Genomic DNA, 21,346 nt, shown 5'->3' with positions numbered 1-21,346 from the left:
AGAAAAACAGTGCAGTTTTAGAAAAGGTAGAGGATGTGTCGACCACACTTTCACTCTTAGGTTAATAATTGAGAGGTTCCTGAGTTTTCAAACACCTTTGGTCCTCAGTTTTATAGATTATGAGCAAGCTTTCGATTCTGTTGATAGAAGAGCTTTAGTAAAGGTTTTATCCTTGTATGGTATACCGGTCAAATACATTAAAGTGATTAGTGCTATGTACGAGAATAACACTGGTGGGGTTAAGGTAGGAAATAAGGTTAGCAGCTGGTTTTTATTAAATCAGGGGTTAAGCAGGGTTGTGTTCTATCCCCCTTTGTATGGATTATTTTGATGGACATTGTGTTAAGGAGCACAGGAACGGCAATGGGAGACCACGGAATCAAATGGGGAGGAAAAAGGCTCCTGGACTTAGATTATGCTGATGATTTAAGTATCCTAGATGAAAGTGTGAGCAAAATGAAAAAAGTTTGAAAGGTTTTACGAGTTCAGGGTGCTAGAATAGGTTTGATAATTAATGTTAAGAAGGCTAAGTCACTAAGGCTAGGAATAAGTGAAGATGAAAAGGAAACGTTGGGTAATGAAAAGATTGATCAGATAGGCAGCTTCACTTACATTGGTAGGATTATTAGTAACGATGGTGGGAGCAGTGAAGATGTTAAAAGTAGAATAGCCAAGGTGCAGGGTGTTTTTTCACAGTTAAAAAAAGTTTGGAAGAGTAGGAAGATAAGTCTGCAAACCAAGATTAGAATATTAGAAGCTATAGTGATGAAATTGGTCAAATATGGCTCTGAAGCATGGACGCTTCGAAAAGCGGATGAAGATTTAATAGATGTTTTCCAGAGAGATTGCTTAAGGATTGCTCTGGGTACCCGGCCGACTGGCCATATTTCAAACAATAGGCTATACGAAAAATGTAGTTCATTACCGCTCTCTAGGGCTATAATGAAAGAAAGGTTGAGGTGGCTAGGGCACGTTGTGCGGATGAAGGATGACAGATAGCCGAAGATTGTCCTTTTCGGCCAACCGTCTAGGGCTAAACGGAAAGCAGGTCGCCCTCGTCTGGGGTGGGAGGACGTCATAAAAAAAGATTTAAAGGAAATGGGAACTTCTTGGGAGGGTGTAAAAAGGGAGGCTTTGAATAGATTGGGATGGAGGAGAAGCGGGTGTAGCTCGGTTGTCCTCAGGTGGCTTGGTGCTGCGGTGAGTTGTTAGTAGTTAGTAGTGGTAGTATACACCCTTTTAAAATCTGGACACAAACAGTAGTGTTTAATTTAGTATCATATCTCCTCTAGTTGACCTGAAATAGAAAACTTGATACCATATAAATATAATTGTTTTTACTTTTATAACTTTAATAAGTCAAATAATATTAACATTTTGTTTATTAAATATTAGTATATGTATATTCAATTGACAATGCACATTCATTTGTATTTTTTCAGTAAAGTGCAAGCTATGTTGTGGCCTTGGGAAGGCATAGGGTTTTGAGCCCTACTCATGTTAATTTCTGCTCGTTTTGAGTTTAAATCGGTAATTTATTGTAATTTCTGTTCAATTTGGGTTTCACTTATTTATCGATGCTGATTTGTGGTAGTTTCACGCTTGGTAGATTATTTTATTTTATTTTTGCTAATTTTTGGTTTAATGGAGTTTTTTTTACTTTAAAAAAAAAAATATATTTTGTGGAAAAAGTTTTTTTTAATTAATTTCTATTTGTTTTATATTGACATAGTCTTTTCAGGGAAAAAAAAATAATTCTTTAAATCTTTTCGTTTTTTTCTAAGACTTTATAGTTTGACCTGCTATTTGTATGCTGGAGAAAAATTTTCAGCAACAACATACACCCATTTAAAAATCTGGACCCATTTAAAAATCAACAAAAAGGCTATCTCCTATTTTGATTGGATGTGTTTGGGGAAATTGTGTGCGTGAGAGGGGGGTTACTTGCCATCCAATCCCTTTCGTCTATTAACATGAACACTAGCCGTTTCAATTTCCAATCAAATGATTCCTTTTTGAATTTTCTACGACGACACTTTCTATAAAAAAGCTTATATGACTTCAGTACCTAACTTTCATCCCTTGCCCTGAGGGCTCAGGGGGGAGATTTATTCTCAAAAACATAATATCCATACTTTTAACTAAGTCGAACAAAATGGCTATTGAAAAATTTTGATGGGATGTGTTTGGGTAAATGCTGGGTGTGAGAAGGGTGTTAGTTATCCTTCAATCATTTTCGACTATTAAAAATGGCACAAGCCCTTCTAATTTCCAATCGAATGAGCCCTTTTGAAGTTTCTACAACATCACTATGTATAAAAACCTTATATGTCCCCAGGGCATAACTTACAACCATTGTCCAAGGGCTCTGGGGGGACGGGGGGTTTATCATCCTCAAAGACCTAATGTCTAAAACTTTTAACTACGTTGAACAAAATGGCTATCTAAGAATTTTGATTGGTGTGTTTGGGAAAATATGGTGGGCGTGAGAGGGGGTTAGTTGCCCTCAAATCACTTTTGACTATTAAAAAGGGCACTAGCCCTTTGAATTTCGAATCGAATGAGCCCTTTTTCAAGTTTTTACAACAAAACTTTCAATAAAAACCTTATACGCCCCCTGGGCATAACTTACAACCCTTACCCTGAGGGCTGTTGGGGGAGTTTCATCCTCTTAAATATAATTTCCGGACCTCTCAACTACTTAGAACAAAATGGCTATCTCAAAATTTTTATTGGACGTGTTTGAATAAACACTGGGCGTGAAGGGGGTGTTAGTGGCCTTCTAATGATTTTTGTCTACTCAAAAGGGCACTGGCAATTCCAGATTCCCATCGATTGGGCCCTTTTTGAACTTTATACAACAACAATGTCTCTAAAAAACCTCTTATGCCCCCAACATATAACTTACAGCACTTGCTCTGAGGAATCTGGGGTGTGGTCATCCTCAAAGACATAGTTTTCAGAACTTTCAACTACCTTGAAAAAAATGGCCATCTTAAAATTTTAATTCGATGTGTTTGGGGAAAAGGTGGGCGTTTGAGGGGGGTTAGTTGCCCTTCAATCACTTTTGACTATCAAAAAGTTCACTAGTCCTTGAATTTCCAATCGCACGAGCCTTTTTTGAAGTTTCTACGACAACACTTTCTATATAAACCTTATATCCCCCCAGGAAATAACTCGCAACCATTGCCCTGAGGGCTCTGGGGGACTCAAAAACATAATTTCTATCTGGAAATAAACTACACGGATCAAAATGGCAATCTCAAAATTTTGATCGGATGTGTTTGGGGAAATTGTGGGCATGGAAGAGGTGTTAGTTGCATTACAATTACTTTCGACTACTAAAAAGGGCACAAGCCACTCCAATTTCCAATCGAATGAGCCCTTTTCGAAGTTTCTACGAAAGCTTCTTCGATACGAAGTGCCCTGGTCTAAGACCAAGAAACCAAAAAACCAAAAAAAAAAAATAATACATTGTGCCAACATCGTTCTTTACTTAGGCAGAGCTATTGCGCTGCCTATGATTTCTATTCGTTTTAAGGTCTGTATATTTATTGATGGTGATTTATGCTAGTTTTAATATTGAAAAATTATATAACTTTATTTCTGCTCATCTTTGATTTAATATAAGTCTTAATTTCCTTTTAGAAATTTCTTTCATTTAGATAAAAAATTTTAAAAATTAGTTCTGAATAACCACAGAGTTTAGATAATTTTTCTCTTTTTTTTCCAGAGGATCTGGGTCTAAAATAATTGAAAATTATGATTAAAAATACAATGATTAAAAATCATAAAATATATTTCTTTAATTAAAAACGTGTAATCTCTAAACTTTTAGTTGCAACCGAGGTTACCGTCAGTATTAAATGTAAGAGATATCAGGCCAGAGTGGACTGAGTCTCCCCCTTTGCTCTGTAAGTGAATCAGCCCAAATTAACTACGTCTTTTGCAGTTATGTCCTATAACCAATCAAATTATCTCTATTCTCAAACCACCCCAGATCTCCCGTACTCAGGTCTGGAGAGGGGAAGAAAGCCTTCTGGTATCACTGACCTGCACTCTTATGCTCAACAAGCTGTCCCAAAGTCTGAGCCACATCTCCAAAACATGTCTTCCCTGTCAAAAGTATCTAAGATATCTAAGCAGGGATTACTCCCTATACCAAACTTCTATAACAATGTCCGAGCTGCACCTAGGCAAGAATGATAAAGTGTAGACTCAGGTAATCAGGTAAAACAAAAAACTTACGATTTAATTCTGAAGATAGAAATAAAAGATCTATAAAATGAAATCACGTCTCCAAGAATAACCTCTGTAGAGAGGTACAGAAATCTGACAAATAGTGACTGAGGCGCATCAATGACCCTATGAACCTGGCCTCATAAAGTTAACCTTTTATTTTTATTTTTTCTAGCTATTTTGATTCCTTGATAAGCCGCCAATAGCCTACATTTTCAGAGACTAACTAGTAAGGGAATTTGTTCAAAGACGTCTCATAATATCTGCTAAATGTTTGGATTATAACCTTCGGACCAAGTTCATTTGATTTGAAATAGGCAATCTTAGTGACCTTTTTAAGATTCGAAAGGGATTGGAGGGAAACCAGCCCATTCCAAAGTGGCACCTTTTTTCTTCAAATGTATCGTATCAAAATTCTGACATAGCCATTTTTTTCAAAATAGTGCAAAGACCAGATCTTCAGTATTGACACTCCCCATCCCAGCTCCTGGGGTAAGGGCAGTAAATTCAGCTAGTTGTACGTTGCGGACAAAAAAATTTTATATAAGAGATGGTTATATCATAGGCAGCGTAATAGCGCTGCCTAAGTAAAGAGCAATGTGGGCACAATGTATACCGGTGGTAAGGGCTGTAAGTTGAGCTATTTGTATGTTGCTGATATATAAGATTCTTATAGAAGAGATGGTTTTATCATAGGCAGCGCAATAGCGCTGCCTAAGTAAAGAGTGATGTCGGCAGTATGTATCATTATTATTATTATTATTTTATTTTTTTTAGATCAGGGCACTTCGTATCAAAGGAATTGTCGTGGAAGCTTCAAAAAGGGCTCATTCCATTGGAAATTGAAAGGGCTAGTGCCCTTTTCAATAGTCGAAAGTTATTGGAGGGCAACTAAGACCCCTTCCACGCCCGCAATTTCCCCAAACACATACAATCAAAATTTTGTGATAGCCATTTTGTTTAACGCAGTTGAAAGGTCCGGAACTTATGTATCTGAAGATGACAACCTCCCTACAGCCCTCAGGGTAAGAGTTGTAAGTTATGCCCGGGGAGCATATAAGGTTTATATAGAAAGGGTGATGGTATAAACTTCGGAGGGGGCTCATTGGATTACTAATCAGAAAGTTTAGTGACCTTTTTTAAATTTAGAGTGATCGGAGGGTGGGTTTCCCCCCAAAAACCTTGTATTTCCCCGAAATGTATCTTATATAAATTTTGATATGACCATTTGTTGTCGAAAGTGATTGTCGAAAGTGAATATTTGAAAGTGATTGGAGGCAAACTAACCCCTCTCCCACGCCCACCGTTTCACCAAACACATCCAATCAAAATTTTGAGACAGCCATTTTGTTCAACTTAGTTAAAAGGTGCGGAAATTATCTATTTGAGGATGACAATCCCCCTACAGCCCTCAAGGCAAGGGTTGTAATTTATTCCATCGGGGCATAATTATAAGGTTTATTTAGAAAGGGTAATCATATAAACTTTGGAGGGGACTCATTGGATTGCTAGTCAAAAGTTTTAGTGCGTTTTTTGAGATTCAGAGTGATGGGAGATTGGATACCCCCTCCCCACACCTGGTAATTTCCCGAAATGCATCTGATAGAAATTTTGGGATGGCCATTTGTTATGGTAGAAACATCGCAAAGGGCTTATTTGATTGGAAATTGAAAGGGCTAGTGTCCTTTTCAATAGTCCAAAGTAATTGGAGGGCAACTAACACTCATCCACACCCGCTTTTTCCCCAAACACATATATATTAAAAACTTTGAGATAGCCATTTTGTTCAACATAGTTGAAAGGTCCAGAAATTATGTCTTTGAGGATGACAACCCCCCCCCTCCAGCCCTCACGACAAGGGTTGTAAGTTATGCCATGGGGTAATACAAGGTTTATAAAGAAAGGGTGATCGTATAAGCTTTGGAGGGACTCATTGGATTGGTAATCAGAAGTTCTAGTGCCCTTTTTAAGATTCAGAGTGATCGGATGGTGGATACCCCCCCCCCCCCAAAAAACTCGTATTTTCCCTAAATGCAACCTATAGAAGGCTTGAGATGGCCGTAGGTTGTACTAGAAACTTCTAAAAAGGTTCATTCGATTGAAAAATTGAAGGGGTTAGTGCCTCTTTTAATATTTGTACGTGACTGGAGGGGAACTAACCCCCCTCCCACGCCCATCATTTCTCCAAACACATCCAATCAAAATTTTGAGATATCCATTTTGTTCAGCGTAGTTAAAAGGTGTGGAAATTATGTCTTTGAAGATGAACACCCCAACCCCCACCCCCGGGGCAAAGGGTGTAAGTTATGCCCAGAAGGCATATAAGGTTTTTATAGAAAGGGTGGTCGTATAAACTTCGGAGGGGCTTATTGGACTGGTAATCAGAAGTTCTAGTACCCTTTTTAGAGTCAAAGTGAACAGAGGGCGGGCACTCCCCCCCCCCCGACACCTTGTATTTTCCCAATATGCATCTGATAGAAATTTTTAGCTGCCCATTTGTTGCTGTAGAAACTTTAAAAAAGGTTCATTCGATTGGAAATTGAAAGGGCCTTTTTTAATAGTCAAAAGTGATTTGAAGGTAACAAACCCCCCCCCCCTCACGCCAATGAATTCTCAAAACAAGTATGATCAAAAATTTTATATAGCCATTTTGTTTAGCGTGGTTGAATGGTCTGGAAATTATGTCTCTAAGGATGATATCCCCCCTCCAGAGCCTCCAGCGAAAGGTTTAGAAGCTATGCCCCGAAGGCATATAAGATTTTTATTGAAAGGGTGGTCTTTTACACTCCAGAGGGGGCTCATTTGATTGGAAATAAGATATTCTAGTTCTATTTTTATAGAACTAGAGTTTTATCCCTCTAAGTTTTTATTTTCCACAAATACATCTGATAAATTTTTTTTATATAACTATGTGTTCAAAAATAGTCTGAAGGTCGTATAATAAGCCCTTTGAGGTGGAAAGAATCCCCCGAAGTCTGAGGGTAAGGGTTGTAAGTTTAACCCTAGGGGTATATAACGTTTTTATTGAAGGGGTGGTCCTGCGAGCCTTAGAAGAGGCTCATTTGATTTCAAAAGTATAATTCTAATTCCCTTTTAAAAATCAAACATGATGAAGAGCAACTAGCCCCCCTCCCTGATATCCTCTTTTCCCAAAACACATTCAACTGAAATTGTGAGACATCCATTTTGTTACCAATAGTCCAAAAATCATATAACAATGTCTTTTGGGTAGACGCAATCTCCCAGAACCCATGGATAGGGGCTGTAAGTTATGCCTAGGGCATATAAGGTTTTTATGGAACGGATAGTTGTATATGCTTCAGATCGGATGGAGCTCATTTGATTGTAAGTCGGAAGTTTTAGATCCCTTTTTAAGAGTCAAAAGTGATTGGATGGACGTAAGCCCCCTCCCCCCACCCAAACCCATCATTCTCCAAAATATATCCGATCAAAATTTTAAGAGAGCTGTTTGGTTCAGTATTGTTGAAAGGTCCAATCTTGGGGATGTCAACCTCCCCACAGTCCTCAGGACAAGGACTGTAAGTTAGGCAATTCGTTCATTGGTTACGCATAGTATATGTTACTGAAGAAGGTGTGCATGTTTGAACTTGAATTTCCAACAATACGAAGGGTAGTCAGGTGAGCCTTTAAGAGAATATAGATAGGTGTGTTGAACTAAATCAAAACGTGTTACGTGTATGTGTATTGTCAAAAGGGTACAACACAGGAATAACTGAGCATACAAATGTGGAAAACTCAGGAAATGATAAGGAGACGATCAAAAAGACAATATTAGCATGCTACCAATACTACTACAACTACCCCCACTACTACTACCACACTACTCCATTTAGAGTATTAAAGGAAAATTTGAACTAAATCAAAAGATGCGTTGTCCATCCATATAGTCAAAATAGTGTATGTCAAGAATTAATTTGGGTATTAAGTTGAAACTTCCCGAGAATACTTAAAGGGGAATATCATGTCTCCAAAGGCAATATATGAACACTACTTCTAATACTACTGTTACTGCTACATTTATTACTACTACTACTACTTCTGTTGCAACTACTTGTAGGGCTAAGAGCATTGAGATGAAAATTTTAAGAAATATATAAGCATACAGAATTATCAAAAGGACATATCAGCAATGGCAGAGCAATGGCTAATTGTATTAAGTTGAAACTTCCAGGACTTGATGAGAGGGATTTTCAACTGACCAAAAGGTCATAGGTTAATACTACTGCTGCTAGTAGTACTACCGCTATTCAATACTATCAGAGGCAACGCTATAGCGTTGCTTATAGTAAAGGCCATACGGTTCCAATGTTTTATTATTATTATTTTTATTATTACTTATTTATTTATTTTTCCCAGAGCCACTTCATATGGAAGGGGTCGTCGTAAAAACTTCAAAGGGAGCTCATTCGATTGGAAGTCGAGAGTTCTAGTGGCCTTTTTAAGGGTCAAAGGTGATTGGAAGTCAACTAAAACCCCTTCCACGCCCGGCATTTCCCCAAACACAACCAATCAAGATTTTGAGATAACTATTTTGTTCTACGTAGTTGATTTCCTGATAAAAATAACATTTTTGAGGATGACACTCCCCCAACAGTCCTCAGGGCACGGGTTGTAAATTTTACCCTGGGGGCTTATAAGGTTTTATAGAAAGCTTTGTCGTAGAAGGTTCAAAAAGGACTTATTCTATTGGAAATTCAAAGAGCTAGTGCCCATTTTAGTAGTCGATAGTAATTGGAGGGAAACTAACCCCCCTCTCACGCCCACCTTTTCCGAAAAACAATCCAATCAAAATGTTAAGATAACCATTTTGTTCAACGTAGTTGAAAATTCTGGAAATTAGGTCTTTTAGGATGACAACCCCCCCCCCACAGCCCTAAGGGCAAGGGTTGTAAGTTATGCTCTGGGGGAATATAAGGTTTTTATAGAAAGATTTATCGTAGATACTTCAAAAAGGGCTCATTCGATTGAAAATTTAAATGGCTAGTGCCCTTTTTAATAGTCAAAAGTGATTGGAAGGCAACTAACACCCCTTCCACGCCCACCATCTCCCCAAACACATCCAATCAAAATTTTGAGATAGACATTTTGTTCATCTTTGTTGAAAGTTAGGGAAATTATATCTTTGAGCAGGACACTCCCCCCATTGTCTTCAGGGTAAAAGCTATATATTATTCCCTGGGGGTATTTATGGCTCTTATGGAAGGAATACTCGTATAAACTTCAGAGAGGGCTTATTTGATTGGAAATTGAAAGTTCTAGTTCACTTTTTAAGCGTTAAAAGATATCGAAGGGTAACCAACCCCCCACGCCCTTTTTTCTCAAATGTATTCGATAGAAATTTTGAGATAGCTATTTTGCTAAAAATAGTTCTAAGATCAGATAACAGAAACTCCAATTTCGATACAACTCCCAGGGTTCGGGGGTAGGCACTGAAAGTTGTGCTCTGGGGGTATATGTGGTTCTTATGGCAGGAATGCTCGTATAGACATCAGAGGGCTCATTTTTATGGAAAGTGAAATTTCAAATTCACTTAAGAGATTGTAGGGCACTTAGCCCCCCCTCCACGCCCTTTTTCCTCAAACCCATCCATTAAGAACTTTGAGAAGGACATATTTTTTAAAATAGTTCAAAGACCATACAACAAAGACTCCGGGGCTGACACAGCCTCCAGGGCCCGAACTTATTCCCTGGAGGATTATATGGTTCTTATGGAAGGGATGCTCGTAAAAACTTCAGAGAGGGGTCATTTGATTGGAAATTGAAAGTTCTAGTTCGGTTTTTGAAAGTCAAAAGAGATTTGAGGGCAACTAGCCCCCCACGCCCCTTTTTCCCCAAATGGATCCAATAAAATTTTGAGATAGCCATTAAGTTAAAAATTGTTCAAAAGTCAGATAACAAAACTCAAGTGTCAAAACAACTCCCTAGGGTCAGAGGCAGGCCTTGTAAGTTATGCCCTGTGGCATATATGTATCTTTTGAAGGGGATACTCGTATAAACTTCAGACAGAGCAGGCTCATTTGAGTGGCAATTGAAAGTTCGAGCTCACTTTTTAATAGTTAAAGGAGATCCGAAGGCAAGTAGCCCCCCCCCCCCGCTTTCTTTTTTCAAACCCATCTGATGAAAATTTTGAAATAGACATTTTGTTAAAAGTGGTTCAAAGGTCGGATAAAAAAAAAACTCCAGTGTCAATAACCCCCCCTCCCGGGCCCAGGTGAAGGCGTTCTAAGTTATGCCCTAAAGTCATGTATTGTTCTTATAAAAGGGAAGCTCGTATTCATAGAGGGCTCATTTGATTGGAAATTGAAAGTTCTAGTTCACTTTGTAAGAATAAAGAGATTTAAGGGCAACTAACCGCCCTCCCCACACCCATTTTTCCCAAACCCATCCACCAAAAAATTTGAGATTGCCAGTTTTTGGAAAATGGTTCAAAAATTAGATAACGAGAACTCCGGTGTCAACACAACCCCCCAGGGTCTGGGAGGTAGGTGTTGTAAGTGTTTTCCTTGGGGCGTATATGGTTTTTATAAAGGGGATTCTCGTATAAACTTCAGATAGGGCTCATTTGATTGGAAATTGGAGCTTTTATTTCATTTTTTAATAGTTTTTTAAAGAGATCGGAGGGTAACCGCCCCTCCCATGCCCTTTTTTCCCAAATGCATCCAATAAAAATTTTGAGATGGCCATTTTGTTAAAAATAGTTCAAAGATTATGTAACAAAGTTCTAGTTCACTTTTTAAGAGTCAAAAGATATCCGAGGGCAACTAGCTCCCCCCCCCCCCCCATACTCATTTTCCCCAGCCCATCCGATAAAATTTTAAAAAAGCTATTTCATTAAAAATAGTTCAAAGATCAGATAAGAAAAGCTTCTGTGTCTACGCAATCCCCCAGGGCCCGGAAGCAGGGGTTGTAATTATTGCTCTGGGATGCATATATAGTTCTTACGGAAGGGATGCGCGTATAAACTTTGGAGAGGGCTTGTTTGATTGGAAATTTAAAGTTCTTGTTCACTTTTTAGGAGTAAAAAGAGATCAGAGGGCAACTAGCCCCCCCCCCCCTCCACGCCCTAAATGCATCAAATAAATAATTTCGAGATTGACATTTTGTTAAAAATAGTTCAAAGTTCACATAACAAAACTCCAGTGTCGATACAGCCCCCCAGGGCCCGAGAGAGAGGGCTAACTTCAAAGGGCTCATTTGATTGGAAATTGAAATTTCGAGCTCACTTTTTAATAGCCAAAAGAGAACCGAGGGCCTCAAACCCATCCGATAAGAACTTTTAGATCTAATAAGAACTTTGAGATAGTCATTGTTTTAAAAATAGTTCCAAGATTATATAATGAAAACTCCAGGGTCGACACAACCCCAGGGCCCGGAGGCAGACTTTGCAAGTAATGCTCTGGGGGCATATATAGTTCTTATGGAAGCGATTCCCTTAAAAACTTCGGAGATGGCTCATATGATTGGAAATTGAAAGTTCTCGTTCAATTTTTAAGAGTCAGAATAGACACGAGAAATCTAGCCCGCCCCCTCTCTTCACGTCCTATTTCCTCAAACCCATCTGATAAGAACTTTGAGAGAGCCATTTTTCAGAATTGTTCAAACATTATATAATGAAAACTCCGAGGTCGAAACAATCGTTCAGGGCCCGGGGTAAGCGTTGTAAGTTATGCTGGGAGGGCATATACATCTGTTGAGGAAAAGATACTCGCATAAACTTCAGATAGGGCTCATTTTATTGGAAACCGAAACTGAAAGTTTAGCCCGCAGGGCAAGGGTTGTAAGTTACGCTCTGGGGGGAGGGGATTTAAGGTTTTAATTGAAAGGGTGGTCCTTTAAAACTCGGATGGGGCTAATTAGTTTTCTAATCAGAAGCTATAGTGCTCTTTTTAAGAGTAAAAGTGATTGGAGGGTAGCTATACGCACACACACACACACGTCTTATTTTCCTTAAATGTATCTGATAGACATTTTTAAGATGACCATTTGTGGTCTTAGAAACTTTGAAAAAGACTGATTCGATTGGAAATTGATTGGAGGGCAACCAGAACCCCCTCCCCCTACACGCCCGTCATGTCCCCTAACACTTCCAATCAAAATTTCAAGATAGCTATTTTGTTTTACGTAGTTTAAATGTTCAAAACTTATGTTTTTGATAATTAGAGCCCCCAGACCCCTCGGGGCAAGGGAAATTATGCCCCGAGGGCAAATAATTTTCTTATGGAAAGTTTGATCGTTTAAACTTCAGAGGGGGCTCATTAGATTAAAAATCGAAGTTTATGTGCCCTTTTTAAGAGTCAAAAAGACCGGAGGAGCCAAATTTTTCCAAATCCATCTGATAGAAATTTTGAAATAGCCATTTGTACAGAAATATCCCAAAGATAACAAGGCCTTTGGGGTTGAAACAACCCCCCCCCCCCCTCCCTCGAGTCTGGGTTAAGGATTGTAATTTATAACCCGGGGGCATTTAAGGTAATTATGGAAGGGGTGGTCTTATAAAATTTAGAGGAGGCTCTTTTGATTGGAGTTAGAAGTTCTAGTTTCCTTTTAAGAGTCAGACGTAATGGAGTGAAAATAGCCTCCCCCCTTCCCTGAAATCCTCTTTTCCCAGACAAATTCGATTGAAATTGTGAGACATCCTTTGTTTAACCAATAGTCAAAAGAGTATTTAACAATGTCTTCAGTAATCAAATATAAAGAATATTTAGGTGGACGTTGAACTAAACAAAAACAAAGTATGAGCATGTAAACTTTTAAAAAGATGACAAAGCAATATCTTAAGAACAACTTATATCATCAAGTTTCATACAGTTCGTGGTAACGAGATGTAAGTAAGGAGCGACCCGGCTCAATGGTAACCGAAACTGTAAAAAACGGAATTTTGATACCAAAAGATACTTCAAAAGAATCTGCTGATTAAATAATGCTGATCTCAAATATATAAGTTTCATCAAGTTTAGTCTTACCAATCAAAAGTTACGCGCCTGAGAAAACTTGGCTGATTTTCAAAAAAAGGTGGAAAGACCCCCTGAAAATTATAGAACCTCAATGAAAATCACACCATCATATTCAGCGTATAAGAGAACCCTACTGTAGAGGTTTCAAGCACCTATCTACAAAAATGTGGAATTTTGCATTTTTAGCCAGAAGAAAGATCATGGATGCGTGTTGATTTGTATTTTTTTTTCCCCAAGTGGTGATCGTATAGACCCAGTGGTCCTAGAATATCGTGCTGGGCTCATTGGAACGGAAATGAAAAGTTCTAGTGCCCTTTTTAACTGACCAAAAAGAATGGAGGGCAACTAGGCCCCCTCCCACGCTCATTTTTTTCCCAAAGTCACCCGATAAAAATTTAGAGAAAGCCATTTTGTTCAACATGGTCGAAAATATGATAAATATTTCTTTTAGGATGACTTAATCCTCTGAAGTCCCCGGGGGGAGGGCTGAAAGATATCAACTTTACGCAATGTTAACATATAGTATTGGTTATTGGGAAGTATACAGAGGTTTTCTGGGGGGATTTTTTCTGGTAGGTGGAGGGAGAGGGGTGGGTCGGGCGTTATATGGGAGGATATTTCCATGAAGGAAGTTTTCATGGGGGAAGGGATATTGCTATGAAGGGGGTGCCGGATTTCCCATCATTATTAAAGAAAAAGATCAGAAATTCAATAAAAAAAAGTTCTTCAACTGAAAGTAAGGAGCAACATCAAAAATTAAAACGAACAGAAAATATTACGTATATGATTGGGTTCACTCCCTAGTCAATACCTCGCTCTTTAGGCCAAAGATTTTTTTAAGTACTTTCATAAGAGCTATTTATTCTAATTAACGGCCTTTGTGATTAAGGGGTAATTTTAAAGAATTGGAACAAAATTCGAACTTTAGCTTAAAGAGCGAGGTATTGACTAGGGGGCGAACCCCCTAATATACGTATTAAAAATCTATGAATATATCAGTTCGTTACGTAAGTTAATTCGTAAGTTACGAATATTTATTACTAATAAAAACGTTCGTAAATAAATTAAACAAGTTTCCAGAAAGCCATTTAACCAAATAAAAGTAAAATTAATATACAAATTTTGTTTTAATTATTCATATACGGTGAGCCAATATCAACACCTGCATTAATTCAAAAACGTTCAAAAATTAAATAAAAAAAAACAATTTTTTTTTAAATTTCTGTTCGTTTTAAGTTTTAACATCGGTCCTTACTTTCAGTTAAAAAAAACTTGTTTTTTTTATTTAATTAGGCCTACATTAAAGAGTAAGTTAGGGTATTTTGAATTAGCCAGAAGGTACTATGATTACATTTTTTATGCTACCACTACAGTTACTGTAACTAATGACGGATAGGGTATTAAAGTGAAACTGTTAGGGAAAATTTAGGGGGAGCTTCAATTAAACGAAAAAACTATATGCATTCAGGATTTAAAAAGGGAATGCAACCAATATTATTCAGTGTTTTATTTTGTATTACTATCTATTTGGTCGCTTTGTATGCATTTTTTGTTTTTTCTTCTATTTATAATCCGCTTTTGTTACATAAGAGGGTTAAAACCAAATTATTATTATTTATATCATAGGCAATACCGCTCTATAATCGTTAAAAATATCATTGAAACATGTAAGGGAGCTAATTCGATTCAAAATTAAAAGTTCTAGTGCCTTTTTTAAGAATAAGAAGATATTGGAGGGCAAGCAGCCCTCCTCCCAAGCCCAATCGTTTTCGAAACACATTCAGCCAAAATTTTGAAACAGCCATTCTGTTCAACATAGTAGAACGGTCCGGCAGCTATGTCTTTGGGGATATTGGGCTTGTCAACCTCCCACGATTATGCAATTGGCGCATTATACTTTAAAACAAAATGTTACTTTAAAACTAAATCAAAAGGCTTTGTGTTTATGCTTGTCATTAAGAAACTTCAGCAATATATTGAGAACGACTGGGGTATTAAGTTGAAACTTTCGGGGTTACTAGTATTGCTACATCTACTCTTACAATTTGAACAAATAAAAAGAGCGTAAATGCCTCCAGGTTGTCAAAGAGCATAGATAAAATCTTTTGGGAATGATATTGAGTTTTATTTTTAATATATTATATTATATTTAAAAAATATATTATAGACGTTTAAGCCTTTTTTTACTTTAATAAATAAAAAACATTAAAACATTAATACTTTAAGGAAGACATATCAGTATATTATTATTATTTTATTACCCATTATTAAACATACAAAATTTTGTAAATGGAGCACAAAAAAAGAAAAAAAAAGTAACATCAAATAACAACAAAATATCCGAAGAAAACTCAACTACAGAAAAAGAAGATTAAGAACATTCCTACGACAAACAAAAAGACAAATATAAGTTATTGCGACATATAATGAAGAGAGGCTTGGTTCAAACGTCTTTGCAAATCGAACACGGCGATTCAGTACAGCTATAAGCGGGTCGGCTATACCATACTTCAGAGATATATTCGAATTCCTCATCCAAACTGGAAGACGAAGCAGATACTTGCCATATCTGTAGAAAATAGACCGAATATTGCGGCGATCAGACGAGGTAAATATTTTCCAAAACGGAGATAAGGCTAGCACATGTTGCAAAACAAAAGCATTATACACCCTTGCAAGTAGAAAACGGTCAAAGTGGCACTTCATTGATTAGAGAATTCCATAAGCTCTGCGTGTCTTTACAGCGAACAACCAAACAAGGCAATCGTGGGTTTCTTTAAGATCACTACAAATTGGAAGACCGAAGTACATAATCTTAGACGAAGACTTAATCGTATAAATTCTGAAAATAACATCAACTGGTACACTATCTTTAACGCAGTTATTAAATACGAGAACTTCACTCTTCTGGGGATTGAAAGAAAGACCTATGTTACCATACTCCTTACTCAAAACACGGAAAGTCTCTTTGATGCCTACAAGTGTTCTACTCGCGTCCAAAATGTCGTCGGCATAATTGATCAGTGAAACATTGAGGCTTCTAAAGATACATGTAGACTGAACCGGTTCTTGCGATGAAATAATACTTTTATAGAATAGCGGTGGTGAAATAAGTGCTCCTTGGCGTGTTCCCTTCTCTACGGGTATAAGACTAGAAGATAGGGTTAAAGCATTAACACACGGTACATTTAAACGCGCTTTTAAATTACTATACATATATCTCAGTGCGCGTATAATAGACTTATCCACGCCACACTTCTGAGCCGACAACAATATCTGAGGGTGCACACCGGAGTCAAACGCGCGGTTGACATCGTGATTGGCAAAATAAAAAGTCTCATTTGAATCATCGGCGTCAATCAACAAATTAGCAATCAAATAATGCAGGTGTTCTCTACTCATTTTCTTCTTGAAACCAAATTGGTTATCCGGTGTGCTACATGTAGCACTAAGCCTATTTACAACAAGCAATTCAAATAACTTGCACAGTATAGGCGGAACAGTTATCGGGCGGTAAGAAGAACACTGTTCCCCGTCTTTTCTCTTTTTTAATACAGGAGTAATTACACCCGTGCGGAACAGGTATACTAACCTGAGAATCCCAGTTCATTTTTTTTTTTTTCACTAAAATGCAAATTATTTTCTGGTTTATGGTCTGGCTTGAGAAGGCATAGAGTTATTAGCCCAGTTTATGTTAATTTTTGCTTGTTTTGAGTTTAACTCGCCTATTTATTGTAACTTGTATTCGTTTAAGGTCTTATGTATTTATTGATAGAGATTTGTGTTAGTTGTACGATTAGAAGATTATTTGACTCTATTTCTACTCATTTTTGGCTTAATGGAGTTGTTGACTTTCTTTGATAAATATGTTTTGCAGAAAAATTTTTTGAACAAATTATTATAAAAATCACTAATATTTTTCCAATATTTAGGGACGTCGTATTTTCCCAGGAGCTACTGTTGTTTTGAGCAAAGTCGATAGAAGGCTGAAGAAGGCAAACAGTGTGAAGGAAGTTCCCAGTTTTTGGTTTAAGCAAGGGAGGTGGGATTACTATGCCAAATATCGAATTTCTGCGATACAGCTGTCTAAAAACTATATTCGAGAGGCATTTCAAAATAGTTTTAAAAATGGAATTTCATCTGATTACTTCGATCTGGACACTCCTGCCTTCGTTTTTGAAGTTATTCAAATAGGTATGGACCTTTTTTAAACCTATCTAAAATGTATTTTTTTGTTTTTAGCGATTTAATATTAAAAGAAATTTGTTTCCGTACAGGAGCTGGTATAAATTTTTTCATTAAGCTAGAAACAGTTTATTAGCACCATAAATATAAATAACAAAAATTATATATTGCTTTTTATTACGTCCCAATTAGGTCACAAAAAAACATTACGATGTTAAAACTTCAACTTTTTTTTTTTTTTTTATCAGAACAGAATCGTTCGTAAGTCATGCGTTGTTGGGGCCATGCCTTTTTCCTGTTTCAGATAAACGCCCCTTTTCCCTTTTATATAGATTTACCTACAGTACTTGATTAAGATTTTGAAGTTAAACTTTTGTTGTCAAGGCATTAATTTTTCAAGAAAGAAATAGTGGTTGAAATTCAATTTTTGTGGAGCTAATTTTTATCATTGAAAGATAGTATATGCAAAAAGTTAGTTCGATTTGGACTCCGAATTCATTCAGTCGGCTCATGCCATACTGAGCCAAACCCCAGTGCCAAGATTCTTTTTTTCAGATATTTTGTAGTTAGTTCATATTCAGAGTTCGTTTTTAGGGTTCATAGTGAATAATGTTACTATAGAACATTGGAAGCGACATTAAGAATATAAAAATGGTTATTTTGCTACGACTGATTTAGATTAATTTTCACGAGCCCTGGTGGGGTTAGGAAAAGAGTTGTAAGAGTTATCATCTTTGCAGTATCAACAGGAGGGTCCGTTCCCGCTACAAAAAGATATTTATATAGGTATTAGTAGCGACACTGTGCTCGGCACCTCGGGTCAAAGAGTGTGCTCTTTACTTCGTCCACAGGTAGTACAGTTGTTATATTCCCAAGTGTTGGAATTCAATGTGGAAGAGCTTGTAAAATTCTTGGAACCGCTCGATCCTGTTACTATACTCTAGCGAAAAGTCAGTAGTGGCATTGATTCGTCTCGTCATATAAACTGCCACCACCAGAATCATTATACTGCTGGCAACGACTTATTGGAGCTGTCCAGAGCACTGAGAATTGAAATAATACGCGTTTTCTGAAGATTTGGGATTAATTTTTATCCTATAAAAGAATAGCCTATAAAATACCCTCAAATTCAATCAATCGATCAATCAATCGGAGTTTATTTTAAAAAGAAAACAAAATAAAATAACATAAAAGACACTGCTCTGTCACACATTGGACGTTGAAATCTATAAATATTCATCTCTATCATACAGAACGGCTTTCACTTCACTGCCAAGACAACCACACGCCTCCGCCACAGTTACTTATTATTTTCTTAACTATTGGGTTCCTGCCCCCCCCCCCAAGAAGCACAATCACCTCACCTAAAATACAATAAAATAATAAAAATAAACTTAAATACTAAACTTGTTTTAATACAAATTAACTTCTAATTAATTGACCTGTCACTAAATATTTCGTTAAATTATTTTTGAAGAACCCAAATAAGCTCTTACATCTCAGCTCTTGCAGAATCATGTTCCACTCTATAGCGCAAGTCACACATGGGGAAAATCTGAGCGTACCCTTGGTATTCGTCTCACCCGTATCATAGGCAGCGCGCTAGCGCTGTCTAAGTAAAGAACGATGTGGGCACAATGTATTTTTTTTCTCTATACCCAGGCACTTAGTATCGAGGGAGTTGTCGTAGAAACAGTCAAAAGTGATTGGAGAGCAGCTAGCCCCCCCCCCCCCCTCCCACGCCCATGATTTCCCCAAACGGACCCAATCAAAACTTTGAGAAAGGTATTTTGTTGAGCGTAATTGATTTCCAAACGGAAAATATGTTTTTGAGGAGGACACTCCCACACAGCCCTCAGGGCAAGGGTTTTAAGCTATTCACTGGGGGCATATAAGGTTTTTATAGAAGGCGTTGTCGTAGAATCTTCAAAGCAGGCTCATTTGATTGGAAAATTAAAGGGCTAATCGTCGAACGTGATTGGAGGGCAACTAGCCCCCCCCCCACGCCAATCATTCCCCCAAACACAACCAATAAAAATTTTGAGACAGCCATTTTGTTCAGGGTAGTTGAGTTCCAGATAGAAAATATTTTTTTGAGGAGGACACTGCCCCACAACCCTCAGGGCAAGGGTTTTAAGGTATACCCTGGGGGCATATAAGGTTTTTATACAAGACTTTGTTGTAGAAACTTGAAAAAGGGGCTCATTCGATTGGAAATTCAAAGGGCTAGTGCCGTTTTTAATAGTCGAAAGTGATTGGAGGGTAACTAGCCCCCCTCCCCACGCCCATCATTTCCCCAAACATATCCAATAAAAATTTTTAGATAGCCATTTTGTTTAACACAGTTGAAAGTTTTGGAAATTAGGTCTTTAAGGATGACCACACCTCCCCCCACAGCCCTCAGGGCAAGGGTTGTAAGTTATGCCCTGGCGGCATATAGAGTTTTTTATTGAAAGCGCTGTAGTAGAAACTTCAAAAGGGCTCATTCAATTAGAAAATTGAAGGGCTAGTACCTTTTTTAATAGTTGAAAGTGATTGGATAGCGACTAACGCCCTTCTCACGCCCACCATTTTCCCAAACACCTCCAATCAAAATTTTGAGATATCCATTTTGTTCAACGTAGTTGAAAGTTCTTGAAATTAGGTCTTTTAGGATGATAACCCCTCAGAGCCCTCAGTGCAAGAGTTGTAAATTATGCCCTGGGGGATATAAAGTTTATATAGAAAGTTTTTATAGAAATTTCAAATAGACCTCATTTGATTGGAAACTGAAATTGCCCTTTTTAATAGTCGAAAGTGAGTGGAGACTAATTAACGCCCCTCTTGTGCCCACCATTTCCCCAAAAACCTTCAATCAAAGTTTAGAGATAGCCATTTTGTTTAACGTAGTTGAAAGTTCTGGAAATTATGTATTTAAGGATGATAAACCCCCTTGAGCCCAAATGGCAAAGGTTGTAATTTCTGCCATGAGGGCATATAAGGTTTTTATAGATAGAGTTGTGCTAAAACTTCAAAAAGGGTTCATTCAATTGGAAATTGAAAGGACTAGTGCCCTTTATAATAGTCGAAAGTGATTGGAGGGTAACTAACTCCCCTCTCACGCCCACCATTCCTCCAAACGCATCCAATCAAAATTTTCAGATAGCTATTTTGTTCAACGTAGTAGAAAGTTCTGAAAATTAGGTCTTTGAGAATGACTTCCCCCCCCAGCATTCAAGGCAAGGGTTGTAAGTTATGCCCTGGGGGCATATAAGATTTTTATTGAAAGTTTTTTTCGTAGAAACTTCAAAAGGGCTCATTTGATTGGAAATTGAAAGGGCTAGGGTCATTTTTAATAGTTGAAAATGATTGGAGAGTGACTACAACCCCTTTCACGCCCACTATTTCCCTAAACAAACCCAATAAAAATTTTGAGATAGCCATTTTGTTTAACGGAGTTGAAAGTTCAGGAAATTCAGTCTTAGAGGATGACAACCACCCTAACAGACCTTAGGGTAAGGGTCTTAATTTATGGCCTGGGGGCATACAGATATTTATAGAAAGCGTTGTCGTTTCAATAAGGGCTCATTTGATTGGAAATCCAAAGGGCTAGTGCCTTTTTTAATAGTTGAAAGTGATTGGAAGGCTTGACATTTTCAAACAGTTCGTTGTAACGAACTGTAAGTAAGGAGCGACCCGGCTCAATGGTAACCGAAACTCTAAAAAACGGAATTTTGGTACCAATAGATACATCAAAAGAATCAGATTTTAATTCTAATTTCAAATATATAAGTTTAATCAAGTTTAATATTACCCATCAAAAGTTACGCGCCTGAGAAAATTTGGCTGATTTTCGAAAAAAGGGGGAAAGGCCCTCTAAAAATTATTGAACCTTAATGAAATTCACACCATCATATTCAGCGTATCAGAGAACCTTACTGTAGAGGTTTTAAGCTCCTATCTACAAA

General features: G+C 37.6%; 1 protein-coding gene across 1 annotated transcript in view; it reads left to right on the top strand.

Annotated features, from left to right (window-relative positions):
- Nucleotides 1–21,346, top strand: part of LOC148953450 (uncharacterized) — a 165,073-nt gene that overhangs the window by 32,174 nt on the left and 111,553 nt on the right. The window contains exon 4 of the mRNA XM_089087964.1: nucleotides 17,147–17,408. Within this exon, the coding sequence (XP_088944090.1) occupies nucleotides 17,147–17,408 (262 nt within the window). The remainder of the gene's footprint in view (nucleotides 1–17,146; nucleotides 17,409–21,346) is intronic.

The sequence above is a fragment of the Artemia sp. Qi Xiang Cuo genome, chromosome 4 (assembly GCF_049724085.1).
Source record: "Artemia sp. Qi Xiang Cuo chromosome 4, ASM4972408v1, whole genome shotgun sequence".
In the NCBI taxonomy this organism is placed as follows: Eukaryota; Metazoa; Arthropoda; class Branchiopoda; order Anostraca; family Artemiidae; genus Artemia; species Artemia sp. Qi Xiang Cuo.
Note: the sequence above shows the minus strand (reverse complement) of the source record. Positions and strands in the feature narration are given on the sequence as shown.